At 37.5% G+C, this 18,095-nt stretch overlaps 1 protein-coding gene across 7 annotated transcripts in view; it reads left to right on the top strand.

The window, feature by feature from the left end:
- The window catches only part of ANO4 (anoctamin 4), a 1,520,875-nt gene that overhangs the window by 1,227,563 nt on the left and 275,217 nt on the right, over positions 1-18,095 (top strand). For all 7 annotated transcript variants that reach the window (XM_044087781.1, XM_044087780.1, XM_044087779.1 and 4 more), the window contains one exon: positions 11,386-11,443. In XM_044087781.1, coding sequence (XP_043943716.1) covers positions 11,386-11,443 — 58 coding nt within the window. The remainder of the gene's footprint in view (positions 1-11,385; positions 11,444-18,095) is intronic.

Genomic DNA, 18,095 nt, shown 5'->3' with positions numbered 1-18,095 from the left:
CCCACACCTGCACCAATACATTCTCACTCGCAACCTCAGTAGCTTCAACCCCACAACTTTCTCAAACATTTTCAAACAAATGAACTGGCAAATTCTAAACACCCTTCCTCTTGACAATGCTATAGTCTACTTCAACTATGTCTTCCTAGACACTCTAAACTCCCTAGCCCCACTAAGAAACAAAAAGATAAAAACTAATACAGCTCACTGGCTATCCAAAGATACAAAACAAATTATGCACCAAAAGGACAAATTATGGAAGCTTTACCAAAACAATAAACTGCCCAATACCTTGCTCCAATACAAACATCTCCATAACCTTGCAAAACCGCTAATCACTAAGGACAAAAAATCCTGCTACATCAAGCTCCAGTTAATAACAATAAAAATCCCAAGCAATTCTGGAAATCAATAAACTCACTTCTCAATCCAGGCTCCAAGAATAACCCCTGTCCTAACCCAAGTAAATCCGACCTTGAACTAGGCTCTGAATTTAATTAATTTGTCATAGAAACAATTTCTGACCTGACCAAGACTTTCCCCAACAATAACCCACCAGTCCCTCACTCTTCTCCATCTAACTCCCCTAATAACGCTCTGCTTATGTTTGAGCTCAAACCTGTCTCCACTAACTTTATAAAAAGACTTCTGTCTAAACTTAAATCTTGCTCTAATGCTCCTGATAATATTCCCTCCTCCTTCCTAAAATGTGCTGCTGATGGTATAGCTCTCCCAATCAGCATAATTATTAACAGATCTATAAAGGAATCATACGTCCCCAAACTCTGGCACTCAGCTTATATTCTTCCTCTTCACAAAGGAGGCAAAAACACCAGCATCTCAAACTTCCGCCCTATTGCTCTGCTCTCACCAATCTCCAAAATCCTAGAAAAGTGTATCCACCTCCGACTTATGCCTTTCCTGACCCTAAACCATCTTCTTACACCTACCCAACATGGCTTCCACCCAGGCCATAGCACTATAATTGCTGTACTTTCTTTCCTAGAAACTGTCAATCAAGCCCAAGATTCAGGACACTTAGTTTCTCCTTTTTTGCTCGATTTGTCTAAAGCCTTTGATGCTGTTTCCCACAAACACCTTCTCTACTATCTCTCAAAACTTCATCTCTCACCAAACACTTGATCCTGGTTCTCCAATTACCTATTAGACGGATCACAGGCAGTCAAATGGAAGAACTCCACCTCTTTCTTCTTACCTACCCCAACTGGCATACCACAGGGATTCATCCTTGGGCTTATGCTTTTTAATATCTTCATCAATAACTTTTACACTGCTATTCCTGATGCCAAAATCATTCAATACGCAGACAATTCAACATTAGTCTGCTCTGCCTCAAACCTCTCTGAACTGCTGACTAAAACCCAAACTGCTTTTTCAACTACCAAAAATTGGATGCACCAAAACCACCTCCCTCTCAATGCAAATAAATCAAAAATTCTACTGTTCCTTCCTACAAAGACTTACTCCTATGAGAAAAATGCTTTCAAAGTCCTTAGTCAAACCAACACATCTATAGAAGTGGTTCCTTCTGCTAAACTATTTTACATTACTATTGACGAACACCTCAAGTTTGATATCCATATTCAACAAAATATTAAGAAAACCCACCAAAAGCTAGGTATGCTGTACAGGAACAATCTCTTTCTCTCCACCTCTACTTGGCATACTCTAGCCACTACCTATCTTCTTCCTTCCTTATTATATGGAGCCCCTCTCCTAACTTACCTGTCCTCCTCTATCACCTCCAAACTAGAAAACTGCTACAATAAAATCTCTAAACTTGCCACCAAATTCAAAAATTCCACCCATCATTACCTTACCCTACAATCTCTGAATTGGCTAGAACTCACAAACTACCTAGACTACCTCCAGCTCATCACTGCACACAGACTTGTATTTCACCCTACAAAATGTCCAGCTCTAACAAATATCCTTCCCCCTTACACCCCTAACAGAACTCTTAGATCTGAACATCAAAATGTAATTGCTATCCACAAACCCAAACGTCCTGCTGGCCAACTTCTCCTCTCTTTCTCACTAAGCAAGAAATGGAATTCTCTCCCTTCCAGTCTAAGAACTATATCAAACTCAGAAAACTTCAACATCCAGCTTTTCAAACACCTGTCCACTAAATGGAAGTGTACCTGCCTTCAGCCTACCTAATTCTAAGTATATGCCCCCAGGAGATTTTCCCCTGGGTTCCTAAGCTCTCTATAACTTTCATAGCTAATTTCCAATGAGTGGATCTAAGCTCTCTGCAACTCCTATAGCTACGTATCACACAATTCAGTTTTGTAAATATTGTAAATCGAATCTTACTTTAAATGAGTGCATGTAAAGTGCTTCCACATTTACTTTAAATGTGTGCATGTAAAGTGTTTTCACACCTACTACATAAGAGTGTTTGGTCAAATTAATCTGTATATTATATCCCTTAAGATCAACCACAATGAATTTTGTTGACTATGCATGACATTGAATGTACATATTTGTAAACTGTTCTATAAAATGTATCTTTTATACTTTTGTATCTTTTGTATCTTTACTGTATTATGTATCTTGGAGCTTTTTTCCCCGGGCCTCCACTGAAAACCGGTCACTTGGGCCCAGTGGACTTCCCTGGTAATCAAACTGGAAATAAATAAATAAGATATATATATATATATATATATATATATATATATATATATATATATATATACATATACACATATACATATATGAATGCATTTTCCCTACTGTTGAATGACTGTGCTGAATGATATGTTTGAGAAAACAAACATATCTACAGCTCTGAAGGCTTAGTGGTAAATTGCTGTAGCTATGGTGTGACTTGCAAGGGCTGATTATTTTTTTGCTGGGCAGAACAAGGGCTGTTGGATACAGAGTGATTAAGGCACTTTTAATCAGTTGTAAGCGGGTTTGCGTGGGTTTGTGCGATGGTAAGCAATGCAAACTTCCATTTACATATGCTTACAGACAGTTAGCCTTCAAAGTGCTTTATCTGTGTAGACATTACTTAGCAAAATTTTTTTTAGGAACAGATTGCCCTTTTTTTGTTTTTTTTAAGGTGAGAGTGGGATGTTGGGGAAAGATAGTAGGTATATTTGGGGAGGTAGGTTGGGTAGGAAGACAGACATGACAGACAAGACAGCATACAGGGGTGGTATATGACATGTGGGGGTAAACACCTTGGACGGGGAGGGGTGTTTGGAAAGTGGAAGCCCATGAACCCTGAAATGGAAACAGTGGGACTGAGGTCCCCACCCATGGGCAGTCACCACTGCACCTTTACGGCCCTGAAGGTGGCTGTGCAGGGGGCTGAGCAGGAAGGGCAGGCTGACCCACTAATTGTGCCACGTAACCCTCAAGCTGGCATAGCAGATCTCCAAACTCCTTTTGGAGGTAGCTATGTGCCAAACCCCGTTCCTGGCTTCAGGTGACAGGATCCTGTCCGCACCCACTCTCGGGGGGGATGAGCCCCATCCCCTGAGGCGGTTCCACCCAAAGGTGGTGCAGGACCAGCAGACAAGGAGGTCCCAGAGTGGGTCCCAGATGTGCTGGGTCCCAGTGCCATGGCCAGATGAGGTGGAAGAGGTGGATCTGCTCGGACCATCCTTCCGAAACGTGCTATGGTGTTACAGTTTTAGAACATATCCGGGTTAGTAATAGTCAACACAATCCAGGATTAGTTATAACAGCATGCATAGATATTCCCATTAACCAAAAACAACAGATTTGGAACAGTTGCATAGCAAACAGAACACATGCATATATGGAACCACAGTGGCCATTACAACGGCATGCAGGTTACATTGATAGCAACAGGCCACCAATGATAGTATTTTAACATGGAACATTAATAGAAACACATTTCAATATTTGTTGAATAATAAGACATATGTCCAACAGTAGGTTTGGTGTAAACATACCCAGTGATTTGTGTGTTTAGATTATTGTTGCAGATATGGTGGTGGGGGAATGTCAATTAACAACTTGTATATCCTTGCAGTACTCAAAACTTTAATGATCATTGCTCTAATCATTACTCTACAGGTATTATTGCAATACCCTATGGCCTTGATTTGGGCAGTGGTATGTTTACACACAGTGTATACTTCAACTGTCTTATAGCTAAATTATACTTCTCTTACCTGGTAGACCTGTGGAGGGAATGTTTGTTAACACTACCTGACTGTTTCTACACATATTCCCAGAATCCTATTAAAATTGTGCCCATACCTCTCAATCTCTTCATGCACAACTTCTGGACAAAGCTTGGCAACATGGGGGTACAAATAGGGACATATTTTGAATATTGCTCTTATAAACTTTTAGATAGTTGCTAGAGTAACAGGGCTTGTTTTAATATACATTTTCTGAAGGGTTTGAAGTCTGACACACAAATGTATGTCATTATTTGGTGACTACAATCCTGAGATCATCTCAGTGATTTGCCAGGAAAAAAGAGGGACAGGCCAAAAATATGAGCCAAATATCTGGACAGTCTTCAAAAATCTGTACAGATGAGAAGTATGATTATGCATACAGCTTACTACCACTCCCAGGATTTGAGCCATGGCTGTGACTGCTAAAAATACAACAATTTCTATTTCATCAGAGTAAGCTATTTAGAAACCGCTGTCTGTTCTTTTAGTGTTTTCTATCTAAGTCTCTCTTTGTTGTACAATCGGAAGTTGTAATTACAACAGTCTTATACAGACATTCCTAGACATATTTTTATGTAGCACAGTGTGAGAAACAGTGATTGACACAACAGTACTAATCTGATATCAGATCTTGGTGAATGCTACATGTCAGGCCATACAATACCAGAGTAAACACAACCAGTCCAGGATTTAAAACTTTATTTCCAGGCAGTTACAGTTTTCTTATCTGAAAGACCTGTGGGGGGAATGTTTAACACTACCTGACTATTTCTACACATATTCCCGGATTCCTAGTTAAAATTATGCACATACCTCTCAATCTTTTAGGCACAAACTCTGGACAAAGCTTGACAACATGGGGGTACAAATAAGGATATATTTTGAATATTGCTCTTATAAACTTAGAGAGTTGCTAGAGTAACAGGATTTGTATTAATATACGTTTTCTGAAAAATTAGAAGTCTGAAACTTAAATGTATGTTATTATTTAGTGACTACAATTCTGAGATCATCCCAATGATTTGCCAGGGAGAAAGAGGAACAGGCCAAAAATATGAGCCAATTATCTAGACATTCTGCAAAAGTCTGTACAGTTGAGAGGTATGATTATATAGTTTACTACCACTCCCAGGATTCGAAGCATGGCTGTGTGTGCTAAAAATACAACAATTTGTGTTTCAACAGAGTGAACTATTTAGAAACTACTGTTTGTTCCTTCAGTGTTTTCTGTCTAAGTCTCTCTTGGTTATACAATCAGACCTTGTATTTGCAACAGTTTTATACAGATATTCCTAGACATATTTTTTATGTAGTGCAGTGTGGGTAACAGTGGTTAACATAACATTACTATTCAGAGAATGCAACACTAAATGCCATACAATACCAGAGTAAACACAACCATTCCAGGATTTAGAACTTTATTGCTAGGCAGTTACGGTTTTATTGAAATATCATCTGTATGGGACTATTACTGTCATATTGTCTGGTTTATTCAGTACAACCCATACACAGTTTTTATACTGCCAGGTTACTTTCTACTACTTTATATTTATTTGGTATGACTACTACAAGCCGGATTGTTACTCACCAGCCTTGCAACACAGCTTTGCAACCTACTGGCATGGGCTTCCTGATTCACAGCCCGCTCAGCTGCAGCTGTAAAGGGAATAGAGAAATATTTAGGCATACCTATCCATCACATACACATGCTGGACTTTGGTAAACAGTTATTGCTATGAATACACTGCTGGGACATCACCCCTCTGCCTTGCTTCTTGGACCCACTCATCCAAGAGCTCTTTCTTACTCTGTTTCAAGTCAGCATAGTGGTGCCAGACCTGTTCACCAGTCCAAGGGATACCAGTAGCACTGGTAAGATCACAGGTGAGATGGTCCCATGCTTCTGCTTTATATTAGGAGCCCTGGTACTGGCTCTGCAGCAGTCTCTTGTTATGGTTAGTTACCAGGAGTCCTACCATGACCTTGGAGTCCTGTATGCCCCAGCTCTGCACCCAGAAGCATATGCCCTCGCCAACACCTGCCACTAGGGTTGCCACCTTTTCAAATGCCCAAAGTGGGACATTTTTGGTACAAACATCAGATTTTGTAGGGCAAAACATACCCACGGCCAGTACAAAGGACAAAACTTCACTTTTTTGCCTAAATAAAAGCTTATTATTGTAACATTGTAGTTGCTTATTCTATTTTGTATAACATTTAGGTATTTCAGATACAGAATAACTGTTTTATGCAACTATTACATAAAATATAGGAAATATTTTTGTCCTAAAATCTCAGGACATTTGCCATTTTTTCAATTTTTTTGCAGGACACAACTGCCCAAAGAGGGACTGTCCCTCGCAAAGTGGGACAGGTGGTAACCCTACCTGCCACACTGCCTACAGTGGGAAGCTGCAACCAGTTATGAGTTGTATTCCCACCTGCAGGGTTTAAATGCAGCCGATTTCCCACCCTTTGCCGTGATTGGATGGTTTTGAATATGCTGAGCTAAGCTTAGCTACGGGCAAACCTGCTTAGCTAAGGTTGGCAGTGCTTATAGGGGCAGGTTCAGCACTGCTTACTAATGGGCAAATCCACTTAGCTGGGCTATTCATTGTGTAGCAGTCCTATTTACACAATGCTTACACCTGGTAAGCAGAGCTGTGTAAGGCTTAGCATTGCTTATTTTTTATTTTATAGACTATCTGCTGTGTGGAATTGATTCATCATTCATTACATATTATAAATTTGTTTACTGTCCCTGACATCCCCCAATGTGCTTTCATTACATTTATTCATGAGTGACTATACTGTATGGGGCACTTTTGTTTATATCTGGGTTTCACAACTTTATAAAACTAATACCTCACACCTGGTCCTACTACAGTACTCTGGTTAACAAATATATGTTATTTAGTAGCTAATTATAAAAAAAATGTTTATGTACTGCTTTCACATGTAAAATTCAAATTTGTTACAGTGGTGTTCAAACCAGGAATGGCTGCTTGCAAAGTGTATGCTCTAACCACTACATTATTGCAGTACTGGGAATGCTGGATGTCTCTTGCTATTTAACATCTTGTGCTGTTTAAACTGGACTAAGCATAGCTAAGCAACAGGCACACCCGGGCAGCTATGCTTAAACTTTATTGCATGTATAAAAAAAAATGTATTTGTTGTTGTTTATTTGTACCCTTCAGAATATCCATGCTAATGCTGAACCTGTTATTCTATCAACTTTCAGCTTTGTGGGACGATTGTCCCTTATAGCTTTGTCCACATTCCTTACTCTGACAGGTTGGGAGGTGTGCGCTATCTGCCTATGCTACATCTGTTATTCTATTAACTTTTGCCTTGGTAGGGACGTTTTTCCCTTATGGCCTTGACCAGATTTCTTACCCTGACGAGTTTGGGGTGTTAAGACCATTCTCGCACATTTTAAATTTCCGAATGGCAGTTCTGGTGTGCAGGCGGCATGTGTATTGTGAGAGCACTGCTCTCAGACACACCCCTTGCACTCGTACACAGAACTGTGTCTGTTTTGAAGCACACCTTCATGAATATGCATGGCACGCTGCCGTGCTGCATGGGAATGGTCCCTTCCATGCAGGAATAAGCTATTCCTGCACAGACGTTTACTGAATCTTGGGGAGTGTCTTTGTTATTTAGCTTCAAATAAACTGTACAGTGTGAAGTCTATGAGCTAATGTTCATATCTTAACCATGAATTCATTTTTAATTTAGATTTTTTTTTTTGCAGCTACATGTGTAAAATGCACTGTTTGGGCCACAACAGTTTGACTAGAACTTAGTGTAGATGTGTAAGGCTATGAGCTGTTAAAGAGCTTCTTCCTGTAGTACATGGTTTGATTTTGTCAGCCTTCATTTGTCTTCTCTGTGATACTACAAAGTTACTTTACCAGACATTTTTCTTGAGCTGCTCCTAAAAAAGGAAACTTGTGTTCAGTTGTCTGTTCCAAGTTGTTAGCAACTGCATTATACATTTGCCTTTTGAATTCCTGCACCTTTCACATAAACACTAACTAGTACTTCACTATATGTTATTTCAGTATGAATCCCAGAACATTTCTTATAGCTCAATGGGTTGCCAGATGCATTTTCACCAAATGTGAATCTCAAAGGAAGATATGTTCACTATTTCTCATGTTAAGTCTGTTTTCAATTTGAGAGTGTTTTATTTGGAAAATGGCAATCACTGTTTTCTGTAAAATATGAAATTAAATCCAAATTTCTGTGATAATTGTTAAAGTAAAGTAGAAATAGTACACTGAGAGGTTTGAACAGTGTTTATGGTAACTGTGTTGAGATATTATCAAGTAACGGGATACTGTTATGGCTGGTGAGGGCCAAATTCATTTCTCTGAAGAGGGCCCCATTTTTGCATGATTTGGCTCTGTTAACTCCAGATGTGTACATTGCAGCAATACAGCATCATTAGTCATTCAAGTAGTGAGTGATGTCAGAGGAGATAGTTATTCTTAATGACAGAGAAAACAGGGAGTTCAAACTTCAGGTATAGGTGCTCTGCAAGCATGCAAGTCCTCTTAAAATAATTCAGTTTGTTATATGCAGTAATATTTCTGATTTTGTATGACTTGTGGATTGTTGAACAAAAGCTGCTACAGCATTTATGTAGACTGCAATTGTTTTGATTTTTTTCATTGTACTGAATAATAAATGAATTCGTTAATAGGCCTGGATTGTGTAATATAGTCTTAGCATTTTGTATTTTAGTAGTCTAAACATTTTGCATTTCAGTAATATATGTTTGTATTACCTTCTTTACAGCTTCCAGCAACTACAAAGGGATTGACATTTGTCAGGTCATGTAGTCTACATTATTTGGAGAAATGATCAGAACCATCTGATATTCAGCATCCATTATGTAGTTATTATTGCAATATCGATTGTAAAGGATTTTTGCATATAGTTAAAAAAATTTTACTCTGATGTTAAGCACAGATAACTAAAGCTCTGACTTGTTAATGAACTGCTTCATGAGGAAGGGTACAGGGTTTGAATGTTTCCACAGGTAAAGGAAACCTGCTGTCTGATATTGAGCAAGCCACTTAACCAGACAGTGCTTTGGGACAATTGGCAATTTATGCTAAGCTCCTTAGTGGTCTCCAGGACTGCATGCCTGGTAACGGTGAACCTGTTATTGTTTGCAAGCCATTCCCTATTTCATAGATGATCTATTTCAGGAAATGTTATGACAATATTACCAGCACATCATTTTTTTATATAAAGTAGGCACTTCTTCAAGGGCAACAGGCGCAGGAACCTCTGTGTTAGTAAAAGTTTTCTTTAATGTGAAATTATGTAGATGACTTTTACTTCTACAGAGACTGTGCATTTTGACTTGGTATATTTTTCAGGTGACAACATTTATTATGCTTTCATAAATGCTTTTCAATTTGAACTGTGCTACACATGGCTGGATATTATAGTATGATGCTAGTGGTACTTATACAGTCTCATATTGTTCATCCAAAGCTACCAATAAAGTACATGTAGTTTATTTCTTCATAGTGATAAGGGGTGTACACGGTGAACAACATGGCTATAACTCCTGGTGGTGATGATGTTGGGGGGTCTATGCTAATGAAAGTAACCTTATGGTCTTATCATCTGGTCATTTTTAAACTGTATTTAATCTGGCTTTGTAGGGCTAATGGCATGTGTCTGTGTGTGAATTAAATTGGAATACTTTAGATGCTGTGCATTTGTGTGAAACAAATCTGAAATATTCGACTTTGCTCATTGTTATTGCTATTATTTTTATTTTACTCAGACATCTGAGAAGGATGCGGTCAACAAATTGGAATTCTTTACTGTAGCAATTTTTATTACAGCAGGTTTAGTGGCTTTTTCTGAGTGAAATGTTCTGAAATTGGTAAATATATTATGGGTCATTATTGGTTCATACATTTTGTTTCACTGCTTACTGGAACAAATGTTTAACACTACAAATTTAAAATCCACTCTAACAAATATTGCTTTATTAATCAAGAAATATTATTTGAAAATGATCAGGAAGGTGAATCAAAGAACACATGCATTTATGCATGGTCATAAAATGTGTACAAGGGGCCCATGGTTTGAAAACAGCCCAGGGCCTAAGGTACACGTAATCCTCCATTGTCCATATGCTTTTCAATGAATGACTTTCAATGCATTTTCAAAGAATGTGAGGTGGAAGGGAAGAGAAGTTTACTGTTGCTCATGCTAAGTCTGTTTTCCATGTAAGACTATTTTGCTTTTGTTTAGCAAATGATCATCAGGCTTTGAGCTATAAAATTTGAAATAAAAGTTTTGAATTAATTCCAAATCTTTGTATTCATTGTAAAACTAAAGAAGAAAATACTATACACACGATAGGTTTGGGCAGTGTTTATGGTAACTGGGGAGAGACAGCCAAGTAATGGGACATTGGAATGGCTGGAGGGTACCATGATCCAGCTCTAGCAGTGGAGCTATGCTTTGTGATTTGAAGGACTGGGCCTCAGTCAGATTGGTTTTGAAAGTTATAAAACAGGGCATCTGTAAGTAGTCTGATGGTGAGAGTAGAATGACTGTCCTATTGGAGGAGATTAGCTAGTAGTAAGCCTGGAAGGAGGTCACATCTTTGTTTCACAGGCATTTAGTTGGTCTTTTTGAGATGTATCTGAATGTGGGGTGGTTTATATGATGTAATTATCTTGGTATTTCACTGGGTGAGGTTGGGCTTCTAAAAATCATTGTTTTCATTTTGTTAGTGTTTAGAAGGAATTTTTTGGAGGTAGGCCTATTTGTAAAAGCTAGCAGTTCCTGTTAATATGTTATTATTTTTTCATTTCATTATATACTGAATAGAGAACATGTTGCATAAAGAGTAATAGTGAAGTAAGTTGAGTAAAAACAAATGCTATAACTTCAAATGTAATTATTTTTCAGTAAAAGAAAATGAAAAAGATTGGTTTCTTGTTTGTATGAAATGACAGCTAGTAAATATTGTCTGAAGTTAGTCCTATAGTCTCTAATAAAATGCCGGGTTGCTTAAAGAATGCATCTATTGTTCGTAGTATTCAGCAGTGAAGAAATTACATACTATTAAGAGTTTCCTTTATAATTTACCTAAGTAGCTTTGTATAGATCAAGTAAAGCATAACTGTGTGATTCTGTTTATTCATAGATTTACAGGACGACCTGGTGCCTACCTGAGACTGCTCAACAGATGGAGGCTTGAAGAAGTAAGTTGTAAAAGTAACTTATAGATAAAACAGTTTCATGTTTGGATAACATTTCTAATTTCATTATGAAATTAAGTAATTTCCCTTTTAAATACTGTGGTGTTATTACTGCCGCCTGCACCAATTATTATTCTACCATTAACTGCTGCATTGCTGATATTATCTAAGGAAACAGTCTGGCTGAATGTGGTTGAAGTAAGCGTATTATATAAGTGCAGTATTTATTCAATGGTTGTGCACTGTCCTCAGCACTTTGAAGCTTTACAGTTACAGTAGACTCCCTCTTATCCGGCCTCTCTTTAACCAACTTCCCCCTTAACCAACCATCAAATTTCAGCTGTAGCTCTAGCAAATGACAATAGAGAAGAGCAATACTTCTGCCTCCTCTGGGCTAAATAATGACAGACATTTGAGTTTTACACTTCATGTTCATTAGAAAACTGCATATTAACACAAATCCTGTTATTCAAGGTGATTTATAACCTATAAATGCTTTCTTGTATGCATTTTCTGACTAACCAGCCATTTGTTTATCCAGCCTAAGGTCCGGTCTCAACGAGACCGGATAAGGGGGCATCTACTGTATTTCTGTTTCTCAAAGAGGTTCTACTGATTGTGGCAACTGGGCTACGTGGTATGGAATGTGTGAGAGTTACAAGTAAAGTTATCCACAGGTGAAAAGAAGATACAAGACTGAATTAAAACCGCACTATACTGATATTCATTAAATCAGCTTTTATGTGCAAGTTTAGGTGTTTTCTTAAATCTCTTTCTGCAAGATCTGTACATGGCAAAATGGGTGCCTGTGCTTCTTTGAGGATAGCAAGTATCTATGTCAGAGGAAATTCTCTGGATTGAAGATGTCCCAGAATTATTTTTATTAGGTTCTCTGATATGGTATCAGGTTTCCCAGTGATACATATTTCTAGGCAAAGAATTTCAAATGGAACCAGATCAAACATTAGCTTTAACTAATGTATTCACTCCTGCTGTAAGACGTTTAGCAACCTTTTGCTGACCTTGTACTGATTAAGCCTACAGTTGTTTTCATAACTTTAATTGTCTTGCTGTTTTCTTAATGTAAATTACTGTGTAACTAAGTTCTTGCATCTCTTTGTTTAATCTAGTTGTAAACCATAGACTGAGCTTCAAACTAGTCCACTTGGATGAGTGTTCTATCCCTAGTCAGCAAATACATGGATGAGTGTTCTACCCCTAGTCAGAAAATACACAAATGCATAAATAAATAAATGAAAATGAAGTATAAGACTTATACTTGAAAAGACCGCAAACTGGGATATTATGAAAAAGTAAAATAAAGAAAAATAATTTGATGACATCTTATTTTGATTTAGTTAGTTAGTTAGTTAGTTAGTTAGTTAGTTAGTTAGTTAGTTAGTTAGTTAGTTAGTTACTTAGTTAGTTAGTTCATACATTTGACCATGTGTGATGCACATAAAAATGAAAATGTCATCACTAAAAAATCCTAAAGTTTGGAATGAACTGCCTCTTAAACTGGAATGTTGTCATGTGGTTTTGCCTAAGTGCTGCCATTCCCATAACCACACAGCAAGACAGCAATGCAGAGCATCCACATAAGTCACTTACGATGCATGTTGGCTGGTATCAGCAGTTTTTTTAATACATACAGTGACGTAATTACTCAGGCTTTATTTTTGTAACATTGTGCATTCATGTATATTGAATTAAACATAGTAAATATCTCTTTATTTCCATCATGAAAGGTTCATAATTGCAAGTTCTGATAACTATTCATGTGCTCTAGCCAGGCCCAGCCTCTAGTTAGCTATTTATTTACTAACCCTATTATTCATCTATTACTTTGGATATCCAAATACCTAATGGGTGCAAAGCTGATGAGTATACTCCAACAGAGTAGCATGTCTGTCAGAGGATGTGCATTTCCTACTAAATTATTCAAGTCCACTACATAAATTTCCTGCCAGCAGAGCTGTTCCCCTACCCTTACGTGTACAGGGTATCTCTCTCCCTGACACGCAGTTATTCATAAATGCCTTTGCATACTTCAGTAGTCATCCATCACTAGGGAAGGCTGTAGGAAGAGCCTACCCACTCTGCTGATTTTTCTGTTCAATTAGTAGAGGTCAATTTTTTCAGTTTCACTTGTGAAAAAACAGTCATAATATGCAAGGGGGAAAAAAATCAGTATACTTATGACTTTGTAACCACAGATAATGTAAGTAACACGCTACCATATGGTGTATTTTAGTAAGTGCTAGACAAGTGATATGCTTGAATAAGGCCAGTAGTAAATCTATTAGAAAAATGTTGTAATTATCTGAATGATGACAACTCACTGATTACGTAGGAGATGCATGCAGTAAAACCTTTAAACTTTGGAGTAGATCAATAAATCGAAGAAAAGTGTTAAAACAGTTCATAAAACAGCACTGTGGTACAACTGCTGACAAACAATACCTGAAATGAATTCAGAAACATTTTAGGATATTGATATCTTATAAAATGGGGGATCGTGTGTGTTTTCTAAACTATGTCTTCCCATAGAAGAAGGTATGCATGTGCTGTCATAAGAAAACACACTGAAAACTGAACAACCAAAACAAATGAATGTATGTATGGATGATGCAGTGATGCAGCAGTAGCATTGTCACCTCACAGCAAGAGGTTCTCCGGTTCTATTCTCGGCTGGGGTGCCTTCTGTGTGGAGTCTGCATGTCCTCCCTCCATTTGTGTGGGTTTCCTCCAGGTGCTCTGGTTTCCTCCCATATTACAAAGACATGTGTCTGGAGCGTTTCTCCCCGGGCCTCTGCTGAAAACTGGCTTTGTTCCAAGTCAGACTTTCACAGTTAACAATAAATAAATGTACTGCATGCATTCAACAATTTTTAATATATCAGAATTTTCATTTCATATCACAATATGGCTGTATGCAAATATTCAGCAACCATTAATACATTAGAAGATATTTTGACTCCTCTTTGCTATATGCCCCACACTACTGTTAATTTCCTTAAAGAAAATATTGTAACTGCTTTGCCAGTATGTTTAAAATAATTAAAATTAAACATATAAATATATATTAATTTCTTTCAACTAAATATTATTTTATCATTTTGTAATAGCTATAAGCATGTTTACATGTGAATAATGTTGGATTTTACATTGTCAGTCCTTCATTATCATCAAGAGTAAACCACACCAGGCATAACAGAGTCTTGGCAAAAGTCACACTTAAACAATGCTTATTGCTTTATTTGCATAGGGGATGTGAACTTATGTAATGGGGCATCCTATAATAACTCCATTAATGAGGCATTTCATTCATAAACAAAATGTGTTTGTCATTTAATTGTATAAATGCACACAAGGTGCTAAGACTTAATGATATTGTCTCTAAACCTAAGAACATAATAATATAACATATCCATATTCAGAGGGTCTCAAGCTGATAATGGTGGGAATTCAACATAGTGAATTAACCTTTGCTTTCAGGAGTTTATGGAGTGTGTCCTGAGTCATCTCCTGACATGAAACATGTGTGGATGTAGACAAGTTTAACTTCTAATAAGTAACACTTGTATGTAATGACTTCATTCCTGCTTACTATGTGTGTTCATGCATCAAGCGACTTTACTGCTGAGCGTTATATTGTTTCTATTGTCTGTTTATTCTGCAGTACTCCACCAATGCCTATACATTAACTCCAAGGCACTGATGACAGATAGTACTTATTGCATTAGTCTGTCACTTCTGAATTAAAAGTTAATTTTCCTCTTCCACAGATTTTGTTACTCTTTACCCTTCACCTCTAGAGTATCCCCAAAGTCTTGTTATAAACCTCATGATAATTTTAATCCAAACCGGTTCCTCTTCAAGGTTTTCCATTTTTCTGCCAGAATTTTGTGCATTGCATTCTTCACCAGGCTTTTCAGATTTCCTCTCAACTGTCCTCCATCCAATTTTACCTCATGCTCTGAAATATACAATTTGCTTTCTTAGGAAAATTGCAGCGATGACAAGTTCACAACCATCCATATTTACTTCCCTAAACATTTGCCTTTCTCTCTTTCTCCCTCTCTCTGCTAGTCTCTTTCTCTTAAGTCATGCATTTATCTTCTTTAAGGAATATGCCTTAAACCTGTTCATATAAGACTGATTCTGATAGAATTTTCATATTGAACTGAACACTGTTATTCATAGATTACAATTATTACTAATTTAATTAAGAAAATGGTCTGTATTCTTTTTATTTGCTCTGCATTTTAATGGCCCATGCTGTATATCATATAATGCTCATAGATTAAGGAGTATGACAGAGACAAATTACTGAAATTATATGCATATCATAACACGGCACTATTAGCTTAGGACCATAAAATAAGCAGAAATTGTACAGAAACAGTATTTTCTGTACAAGCAAGGTTGTAGATGGTAATTATTAGTTTATAATAGTAATTAGTAGCTTTAAAGTTGCTCTCAGTAAGAACATTAATAATATATTCTGTATACCAAGGCCAAATATCCATAATAAAACTGCTTCAACCAAGTTTACTTTGAAAACTTTTGCAAGGACAGACATTATATTGATAGTGATATTTTTATAGAATTTTGATTGAGACTACGCCATTATATAACCATGTAATCAAAAATAAAAATCAAATACGGTATTGCAGGATATGCTATAAAAAGTTGCCTTCTTATTCATCTGCATAAATTATGTTTATTCCATCCAAGGCAGTACCTAAATGGTCATTTGGGATCAGTGTACTACCCCAGTACGCAAATAAAATGTTCTCTAATTAGCTAGCACTAAATGATGATAACAAAACCACAGCTAGGAAAGAAAATTGCTGCCAGTTGACCTGCTCAAAACAGTTATGCATTATAGCTTATATTATAATATTAATTGCGTTCACTTTTCCCTGTAAATCTTAGGTTGCAGTTACTACTTAAACATTTTATTAAATCTTTATGTTTATTGAATTTCTGTTATATGTTTTGTTTGCATAATCTGAAGCTTTTATTCCTGGGCCTCCATTGAAAAGGATTAGGTTTTTTGCATAGCCGAACTTTCCCATTAAACAAACAGACAAACACGCAAATAAAAAAAATCCACACATTTAGACCATCAGCTGCATAGGCAGGAACAAAAGGTGGAGGAGTCTCTAGCTATATTAGCAACAAGCATAATTCTAGGTTAGTTAAACAGGATGATGCCATAGAATTTATCAATGAGCAAATCACCATAGACAAAGTCTCATACCATATCCCAGCAAGCTATAGGTCACCCTCTATGTCCCTAGAGCCCTGTAGCTCCTACTATACCTTACTGGAGACACTCACCATTAAACCAAATATTCTATTCATGGCAGACAATAACTACCCCTCTATAGCCTGGGAAACATACACAGCCTCATACTCACAGGCACAATGATTCCTGGACTTTATTAACAAAATACCCTTGACCAGATAGTGTGCACACCCACCAGAGGTTCAGACATCCTGGAACTGGCACTCACCAATATGGGAGAATGCTGCTATCCACCCCCCAGTGTCTCTTCCTTCAGCCCAAAAAGCTGTCTTCTTCAAAATAAAAATCAGCTCAGTAACCCCAGCAAACCTTGTAACACTTATGAACCATTCCAAAGCAAACTACATCCTATTAAGTGATAGGTTATCAAAATTCAGTGCCCTTCCAAATCCTGTGTACACAGCAGCCTATGCAAAATAGTTCACAGAGACCCTGAACAACCATTTAAATGACTGTATAAAGACTACTGTATCTACCAGAAGTAAGCCCAAAACAAACTAAAAGCAAACCACACTGGTGGAATCCTCACCTTAATAGGTTATAAAACAAAAGGAAAAAAGTCATGGCTAAAATCAGGAAGACTCACTCCCATAATGATAGGAGCTCCCTAATTAAAATAACCAGGAAAACTAAGAGGACTAATTAACTCCAACAATGCCAATTACAAGATTAAGATTGCCTCACTGGCTAATGACAACCACAAGGTCTTCTGCAGCTATGTCCAAAACCTCAAATGTAGTACACATCATTGTGTGGTCAATGGTGCCACTTTCACTGAGCACAGCGACATAACAAATTTGCCAGCTGACAAATTAAATTCAGACTTTACCCACCCACCACCATGAGGCTTCTTTGTGCAACACACAGTTAAAAGGACTACTGTTTAAATGTTTTGGCAACCAGTTCCTGTCCTCCCTTCAGTGAGGGAAGAAGTGGTCTAAAGACCATACAGTTAGCTGTGTGTGTCAAACCCAGCAATGAAACTCTGTGAAAGGAAGGACCACTGTCATTTCTACCAGTGGAATATAGCATTCATGTCTAAATGCTGCATGTGCACTTCTGTACTGAATAGACAGGATTCAGTGGTATTTCTGCTATGATCTCTTGTTCTCTTTTACAGCTATGGCTCTGAAACTGAAATAGACCTAATGTCCCCAGCCATGAACAATGGTTATAATGCAATGGTGCCTCTAGATTTACTAGGAATGATTGTGCCTTGTTTATTTGATATGTAACAGTTTGATACAACTCCAAAACACCTAAAGCCTTGGGAAATGACTGTCCAAAACTTCATTAGTCCAAAGGCTGCAGAACAAAGGGGGTGCAGTTCCTAATTCT

This window comes from Protopterus annectens, chromosome 11.part0 (assembly GCF_019279795.1).
Source record: "Protopterus annectens isolate FY-2018-M chromosome 11.part0, PAN1.0, whole genome shotgun sequence".
Lineage (NCBI taxonomy): Eukaryota > Metazoa > Chordata > Ceratodontiformes > Protopteridae > Protopterus > Protopterus annectens.
The sequence above is the reverse complement of the archived record's forward strand: the minus strand, read 5'-3'. Positions and strand labels throughout refer to the sequence as shown.